Consider the following 9,543-nt stretch of genomic DNA (forward strand, 5'->3'; position numbering starts at 1 on the left):
GCATTCCTGAACATGAACAAATCATGTGGAATTCCTTTAAACTTGCAGGTCTCTCAATTTATAACTATTGTTTGTCATTACCATGGTTTCTGTTTATTGAAGTAGTCAAATTTCAATCTTGGAATTCATAAGCTAGCATAGTTTCTTTTATTTCTTTAATCTGTACTGTCTATGTTTCTTATTACGGTAGTATGTTTAAACTGGATTCCTTGTATCAATTTAAATGTTAGTGTACAATTTAATTTAATAAATCATCCTTGTTATGTTGTAACTACCACTCTTCTGGATGATTGTAGCTTTTTATATTTTAACCTGGTAATCGTTTCAAATTCCATTACTTAGGCCGTGGGTTTTTACCTTAATTCAGGAAGAAGTAATGTGTGGTGCCTTTATCCCAACAAGAATGCCGTTTTGGAATCAGTTGAAAATGCATTTGGTCAGGAACCAGTTGCAAATAATGAAGTAGCATCAGAAAAGGTTTATTTTATCATTAGATTGATTACTGTATTTCTAATTGTTGATATTCAAATAATAGTGGTGACTGTATCTGTAGTGCAGAGTTAGGCGTGTGAATGTACCTTGAAGCAATCTACATTATTTGAGCCTGGTCTAATGTATTAAGGTTAAATGGCCTGATGCTGGCTAATGTTTGACCTATGGAGTATATTATTAATTATTAAGTTTATGTAAATGAGAAGAAATGAAATAGCACTACCGATATGCTAGTTGCTTTTTGTGTTTTGCCTGCACCAATCAATACAAGAATGTTGACTACTTTTGAGAAGTTACTAAATCATACAATCTACGGGATGTGTGTGCGCATGTGCTTGCGCACGTATATGTATATGTATGCATGTACACACCCACACATAGATACATTTTTTTTAATATCTTTTGTGATGTCAGTGCTACTTGTGAACCAAAATCCATTTACTTCTGCTTCTTTTGACATTTTGTTATAGATTTCGCTATCTTGCATTTGGTGCTACCAAGTAATAATTTTCTCTTAATTGTAAAGCAGTTAAAAGTAGATACAACTCAGCATTTTATTTTGATTGACGGGACATGGAGTAATTCAGCAGCAATGTTTAGGCGCCTTCAGGTAACTTCTTGGTGGATTTCTTCTACATTTTCTTCAGTTGAAAGTTGAGAATTTTCGTATGACTGTAATTGAGCATCACAAAATTAACTAACTCCATGATTGGTAATTAGGTACAAAGGTAGAATAAAATCTTATAGAATTGCATATTTTTATATATAGGTTATATTTTCTGGTATTTGAGTTCGATTATTTGAGAGCGATGGGATTGAGTCTCAATACAACCTCGTTCTTGTCCTTTATAGATGGGTTCATGTGGGATGTTAAATGCATATGTGGAGTTGAGCATCTATAAGGTTGATGTTTTGTGCACTATGGAGTTTTATCATTTGGCTGTGCATTTTCGTTTTTTTGGAAAAACACTTAACCACTCAATTTTAAGCATATCCGAGGAAAAATTACCGTTATGCTGTAGACTCATTAAATTTTCCTCAAACTCATGATTCTATGTGAATTTTACGACTCTACGTGAGTTTACTCGAGTTAACTTGACTTTGCTACCAAGAGTTGACTTGAGAATTTGACAACCATGTATAATTAGTTAGACCTATGCCATTAAGTTGAAATGAAAATTTCCTACCCTTTTCCCCCATAGAAAAATAAGATATCATGTAGAGAATGCTCTATAGATTATAATCATTGTACTTAAATTCTATTAAATGAAGCATCAACAATAACACAACAATCTTTATTCCCATTTGTTCCATTGGACCATAATGTTTGAAGATATTTTTGACTTAATATTTCTACAAAGTATGACTTTATTTACCACAAATCTTTCCATTTCCAATACACACAAACTGCTGCCAATGATGTTGTAGAGTGCTGTAAGTTTTCTGTCGTTGATTAAAATGGAAAAGTTCAATGTTTAAATAAACAGTACTGACAGAAGCTCGCACAGTTTTGTGTAACATAATTTTGGTTCTGCTGAGAAAAATGCAGCAATTCTGGCAGCAGAGTTTCACAAGCAGGGAAAAGATCGCCTCTAGTGCAGCAATAGTATAATGCCTTTTCTTTTGACACATGATTCTAAAAGAGATTTAGATATTATAATTCCATGTAATTCTTTATTTAATCATATTTTTGCATCTTAGGGTGAGAGTGTCTGTGTGACCTTGTACAAACATTTAACACAATGTAAAATTTTGCTATGAAGGGCTTAGTTTTATTTTAGATTTCAATATACTGAAACTGCATACAGAGATATTTTTATCTGAGATATAGTCATAACTCATAATCTCAAAAAATGTACTGTGCAAGTATTTCGATTCAATGGAATGAATTAATTTATACTGAAACACCATTTTACAAAAACTATATGTTTTCAACAGGATCAAGCAAAATCAACTTGGGGAGATGAGGACCTTTCTTGTATATCCCTAAACCCTGGTGCTTCTGCCATGCATAAACTCAGGTGAGTGAGAAAGTGAACTTCAGATTAACTGCACCTGTGGTTTTTTGTTGTGTTTGATATGAAGTTAATGCTCATTTACGGTATTTCAAGAGCAGGCCCCAACCATCTTGGGATCGTACATGTACAGCCGCCGCAGCCGCTGGCCTGCTCTCGGAACTCGAACTTCTTCCAAGGTTTAGTTCCATTGGATTGGATAAACAGTCAGAAGCAGTAGAACATGCTTTAACAGTCCTATTAGAAGCCCTCACGAAGAGACGACTTCGAATGGGAAGGTCCATAACACGCAAAGTAAGGCAAAATAACATCTGTTAGAGATCTAACCATGTTTTTTTTCTTTCCTGACAACTTAGTAAGCCTCTTCCAATTTTTGCAATGATGAAATTATCAAGCATAATGAGTAGTAGTGATAAGAATTTTCCTCTTTCATTTTAATTTTTTTTAAAGGTTTCAAGTCTCAAAGTTCAGCTGAAACAGTGACTTGCACATTCTTCCTTACATATACAACATGATTGATGTTTTATCTTCCTACACAATCTTCCTAATAACCATTTGGTACTTCATGAAGTGGGTAGGACTGAATGAAAAAGGAAATGCATTTAATATGTTAGTAGCTTGGGTGGGAAGATATTAGAGGAAGATGTATAATTTTTCTTAAAACTTTTGGATAGTAATTGCACTTGTTATGTAATCTAGTACTTCATGGAATTTTGGAGTACACCATGAATGGAAAAAAAATGATTTTAGTGTTGGAATAATATTAAGAGAATTACTTATTCCTAATTAATATGTTTCTAATCCTTAATTTCAAATAAACCAAATAAACATTAACAAGAAACGTGTTTACAAAACAAAACTATTTATTATAATCCCATGTCCATTTAAGATGAAGAATGCAAAAGTGTACCTGAAGAATCTATGAAGTTTTGATGAAGATGGTGTTCTAATTTATAAAGTGATTGTAGATCCCTTAGTTTCGGCCTACCATCTCCACTAATGAGATGAAGAGAATTATGATTTTCTTGTCTTCAATTGGAGGCCATTTGAATTGGTCGGGCCAATCTAGTTTTGATTATCTTGGATAAAACCATCAACTATATATTACTCAATTCTTTGAAATTAATAGAAAACTATTAAACTATAGTAGAACATTTTTTGGTCGTATAAATAGTTAATAACTAGCTATTAAAAAATTATTTCAAGATTCAAATATTAAATGTCGAATAATATTTCGATTTTTATAGATGTTCTGCCATTCAATTTCTCACACCTTAAATTTGTAAAAAAATTATAAACTTATTTTAATTGAGAGATTGTTTAAACTTTAAACTATATATCATCTCAAATTAGCCCTTGAATCACCGCATTAGTACACTGCAAAGATGGACTTAATCACTCAATCTAGAGGTTTATGGATTTGTCCTATAGTATTATAAAATTTAACCGATTCCTGAACATTGCGTGACTTTAAACTCGCTTCAATGCTGACAAATATTTCATTGACCAAATTGAATGAAATACGTGTATATTTTTGTTTATATACTAGAAATCGATCAAGTATTTAATTGACATTGATATTCGAGATTGTACTTTGCATTGGTAGGCACCATATTGCAATTACTAATGGCTCGCCTGCAATTTTAGGTTAAAATTATTGAATTAACAAATTGATTGGTATGAGATTACATCAAACTTTTTAGGGAATAACGATATGTGGTGTGGGTTCAAAATATTAAATATACCAACTAACATAAGAATGGAGTTGGCACTTTTGAAGCATTATTGGTGTGCAATATTCTTATCACTAACATTATGTTAATCTTCTTTCAATTTGACCAAAAACACCACATGAAATTTCCTCCAATAGCATAGGTGTGAAAGAAAAAAGTGGTACATACATGTATTTTAATGATTGACTAAAGCTCATTAAATCAATAAATAAATGATTGACATATATATATATATATTTTTTATAACAAATTAACAATTGACCAGATAAATTTCTGAGATTATAAATTAAGATAAGGTTATATGTATTGAAAAGAAATTGAGGCTGACAAGTGTTACTCATCATAAGTTGAATCATCCAACTTTCTATCTTTTTTTTTTTGTAAGAGGAGTATCCAACTTTCTAATGACTGTAGTATCTATCTATATCATTAAATAATTATTTTGTCATATTAGTTAAAATATAATATTGATACTTGATCACTCAATTGGCCATTTATTCTTGGAATGGCCTCATATTCTCTCTACTTCAAAATAGTTGTTGTTTAAGGCTATGGATAAGGACCAAAAAAGTTATGGAATACTTTTAAGTTTTTACTTTCAAAAACATTTGAATAGTATTACTCTCAATCAAATTTATTTCCTCGATAGAAATCCTAAATATAATAATTTAAATTTTGTAAATAAAATAGTATTTTGTGTTTTAAACTAACAAATAGCATCCGTTATTTTCTTTTTAATTTAATCTACTTTAAAACATCCTAAAAAAAACAGAATCTTAAAACTTTTAAAAATTAATAATTGTTTTAAAATGGGATAAGTAAAATTCTATGATTACATGGGCTTTTAAATACTGGACCACATGTTTTTCTAAGTAGAAGGGGTCAAATTCAAAGAAACAAAAACAACAAAGTCAAAAGTCCTTAGAATAATTTATTATTAAAATTAACGTTTTATACGTTATTATTAAACATCGTTAATATTCGTGAGTTTTAATAGCACGTCAAATAATTTTAAATTTGTACAAAATTTTACATTTATAATTTACAAGATATCAATTTTCGATCGAACGAAAAAAATTAAAAAAAAATGTAAAATAAAAAAAATAGAATTGATTCATAGAGATTAAAAGAAATTTAAATTACAAAAATTCTATCCCAAATCCCTTGAATAGACAGGGATGGATGTGGCGAAGATCCAAACTCTAGAAAAAAAAAATAACTAAACTTTTATTGACCAATACAACGAGAGAGAGAGAGAGAGAGAGAGCGAAATCGAGAATTATATCAAAATCACAATCGTTCTAATAAGAAGAAAGTAATATATGATCTTCTACCTTAAAAAACCATATTTCTATTACACAAGTGATTGAACCGCATTTCCTAGTTTGAAATTTATAACCTTTGAAAAAGTTTTGAAAACCAATCACCATAGAGATTATCACTTTATGATTTTATTTCGGTTGTCTTTTAGGCCAACTTAATCTTGTCCTAATAGATTTGATCTTTTGATCATCAAATTTGTTTGAACTGAGAAACTGCTGATTATCGTATGAAAAAATAAAGGTTAATTACAGTTTGTCTTATTTTTTATCAATTTACGGATTGGTCTTTTTGTTTTAAAAAGTTGACAGTTTTGATTCATCTCTCATATTTTTTAAATAAAAAAATAACGATTTGACATATTTTAAATGACGCAAAATGCAATTCTATAAAATAGAACTATCTAAATATATTAATTATTCATATGTCATTAATTAAATTATAAATATGAAAAAAAATTGAAATTTAAAATTAAGTTTTTATAGCATTTTATTTTGATTATATGGGTATTAATAATTTTATATCATTGTATTATATGCCACATTATTTAAACCATGTCACGTTATCATTTTTTAATTAAAAAATTACATATATATATTAAAACTGTCAACTTTTAAAATAAAAATTCTAATTTTGTGAATTAGTAAAAATAGAAGATTAGAAATACAATTAAACCAAAAATTAAAATGAGTTAAAGACAATTTATCATCTCTTACTCACCCCTAGCTCAAAACAACCTAAATAGGCATGGAGCTAAATTATTGATACAACTACTTTTGTAGAACAAATTATTGAGTCAGCCATGCCATCTTCGTGTAGAAACCAGCTTCAAGTGGCCATTTTATTTTCCTAACCAAAAAATCGTCGTTGATATTTTCCTACCAATTATTCTTTCGTCCAAACATTAACCTACCACATGCTTGTTTCATTATCTTAGGAAATTTCACATGCCGTGTTGATTGTGTGACGTGAACTCACCTTTTTCTGGTGGCTACAATTAGAAGTTGGGAATTGGAAGCATCCTTAATTTACCTCCTTTATATGTTAAGAATCACAAATAGAAATAAAAATGTCTATAAAAAGCTTCATAATATTGAAATCGACTACAAATATAATCCTACATTACTACCTACATCTTTATATACTATAAGTTTATTTAAAAAAAATTATTTCATTCTTTTTTTAAATTATCAAATGTTTGATTACTTTTTGCAAAAGTATTCTTAGTTATTTAAAAACTCAAGACAGTCATTTATTTTTAATGTATAAAACAATCATTAATTAAGTAGAAAATATGAGTCTCAATATTTAAAAGGTATCCTTAAAAAAATAACTTACATTATAAAACAATTTAATTTAAGCAACTAAATTATATTTTGATTTTTATTTTTGTGAACTAATATTTAGGGACATATTAAGTATTATCTATAACTTTTGGCGTGAAAAGTGTAAATTTTAAAATAGTTCTCCTTTCACCAACAATAATCAATTTATTGTAATAAGAAATATTTGATAAGTATAATTAAAATATGTCGATTATCTAGAACGAAGTAGTGAAAAAATATAGGAAAAGTGTGTGTGTGTGTGTGGGAAATTCCCACGCCAAAAGAAAGAGACAAATAAAAGGTGTAACACAGACAAGTACACAACATGGCAATCCCCTGGAAAGTGGAGTGAGGGAAGTTTTCAAAAAGTTTGAAACATCAACTTTCGGTGGCTTCACGCATTTGTGGACATACATATATATCAATGAACTCCCACCTCATGTGATAAGATCAATTTATGTACTTGGTCTAAAGCATAGTGGTAAATTATGTATATTCTTTTCCTTATATTCCAAATTTTAATTATATATACACTTTTTGCTAGTGGAGAATATGCATTTGGCAATATATTGGAAGAAAGGTGCTATGACCTCAAAAGGGATTGGTCATGGGTTCTATTCATCCACTAAATGACTCAGTGCATATTGATGAATTTTGAAAGCTTTGATGAATATATGCTGAATGAGTCAAGATTATGCTTTTTGAGAAAATAAAAAGATAAAAACAAAAGTTGGAATATATCTTTGTTGCATCTTTGTTTTTTATTCAAATAAATAGTTTAAAAAGCATGTATAAATATCAAGATATTCTAATTATATTGACATTTTAAGATAATTGTTTATCATTTGCAGTACCTCACAAATTTATTCAATGAGAAAAATGAAAAGTTACAAAAAAAATAAGGAGGGAATTAAGCCAAAATATATCGTAAACAGTTAAGGCAAAAACAACATTTGTCTCGTTAAAAACTTTATCAATAAAAATCAAAAGGGATAAAACATTGGTGAAGGAAAAAAGAATACAAGACAAACTAAAGCAGCTCTTGATCAGTTTAACACAATAAACCTCATCAAATGAAGGTTTTTGAAAGATATAAGCATCTAAAAAACAAAGCTCTCCATTATTGGTGTGCTTCCAAACTAGCTTATTCTTCATCTTGAACTTAAAGACAGAAGTATCTGCAAAACATCAACGATATCAAGATAATTCAAATGAATAGAATGAAGAATATACCAATTGTTATTTCCGATGAAGTCCTTCACAGTATCTTGAAGCAAGTGATGTTTGTTCTCAAGGATATGAACACTTTCATCCATAAGGAATCTAAGCCAACGATCCTTCCAAAATTTAATCTTGTCCAGTTGCCTAGGCAGCCACTAACAATTTTCTTTGGTGATGTGAATTTTATGCTTGATGTCAGACCAAATCGAAGAGTTTATATGATAAGATTTAGGGCCTTAGAGTCTAATTACTCTAGATTTGAGGAGGGAAACACATTGACTATCAGAAGTATTCAAATTCCAACATAGCTTGAGGATATTTGCCTCTTTAATATCTCTCAAGAATCTAATACCAATGCATCTCCCTCTTTGATAGGAGCGCAAACTTTGTGTCAAAACACAATCTAAAACTTTCTTTAATTAATGTCACCAAATCAAATAAAATTTCTTATTAATTTATTGATAATGTTAATTAAAGAGATAAAAGAATTTGAAATCATATTATTAAAAATAATGACAATAGATTACTCCTTCTCTAAATACAAAAATCGTTATGATAAACTTATCTTAAATTTAATTCCAATATATAAATTAGGAGTCAAACTACGTTAAAAAAATTATACTCATTCAATAACATTATGTCAGATAAATATTTTTCAACAAATGCGTTAAAATTAATGTTATATATATTATATTGTTTACGTTAATTTTAATGTAATATGATGACATAGTAAATGATTATAAATAAATTTCAAAATTTATAGATATGAAAAGAAACTAACATTAATATTGATTAAAAGAATAACAAAAAAGCAACTAAAATTTTCAATTCAATCTTCCTCTCAATATGCACATGGATCAAAGTTTGTATTGTCATGTCATCTTTACTCATCACATCCTTTTAGAATCACAAAAATCAATTATCGTTTCTTCCAATACAAAAGTATATGTTGATATTACTAATAACAAGTGTCCTTAGAACACCTCTTAAAAAATAAAATAGAAAATGAAAGATTTACATTGAAAACAATAAATTTCATACTTTTAAAGAGTAGCAAACATAACTTTCTATACATTTCTATTTGATTTTTTTTTTTATTTTTGTTTTTGTTAACAAGTGACCTTAGCATTTTCCTTTTGTAAAATAACAAAAATATCTCTGAAATTAAATACATTGATCAAATTAATCTAATCATTTCATTAGTTTTTATTAAATGTATATGTGGCACTGCACTTTAATAACACATCAATATATTTTTTTCTCATTTCACTCTTTAACTCTTCTATCTATTCTTTCAATTATATTTTTTTCTTGTCTCATTTGTCTAATTGATAAATAAATATATTGATGTGTCATGCACGCAGAGTGACACATATACTGTTAATGTGTTATATCGCACCATATAATAGAAAAGTTAATGAAAGATTATTTTGATGG

The 9,543-nt window shown here is 28.7% G+C and overlaps 1 protein-coding gene across 3 annotated transcripts in view; it reads left to right on the plus strand.

Moving 5' to 3' along the window:
• Positions 1–3,268, plus strand: part of LOC101495816 (uncharacterized) — a 4,683-nt gene extending 1,415 nt beyond the window's left edge. The window contains exons 4-9 of one of the 3 annotated variants that reach the window (XM_027331662.2): positions 1–48; positions 368–477; positions 1,019–1,102; positions 2,431–2,513; positions 2,609–2,801; positions 2,958–3,268. The exon at positions 1–48 is cut by the window's left edge and continues 127 nt beyond it. In XM_027331662.2, the coding sequence (XP_027187463.1) occupies positions 1–48; positions 368–477; positions 1,019–1,102; positions 2,431–2,513; positions 2,609–2,801; positions 2,958–2,990 (551 nt within the window). In that variant the 3' untranslated portion in view covers positions 2,991–3,268. Of the gene's footprint in view, positions 49–367; positions 478–1,018; positions 1,103–2,430; positions 2,514–2,608 lie in introns of all 3 variants that reach the window. The other 2 variants (XM_027331665.2, XM_027331667.2) reach the window with 2 other exon arrangements.
• Positions 3,269–9,543: the final 6,275 nt, after the last annotated feature.

Source organism: Cicer arietinum, chromosome 1 (assembly GCF_000331145.2).
Source record: "Cicer arietinum cultivar CDC Frontier isolate Library 1 chromosome 1, Cicar.CDCFrontier_v2.0, whole genome shotgun sequence".
Lineage (NCBI taxonomy): Eukaryota > Viridiplantae > Streptophyta > Magnoliopsida > Fabales > Fabaceae > Cicer > Cicer arietinum.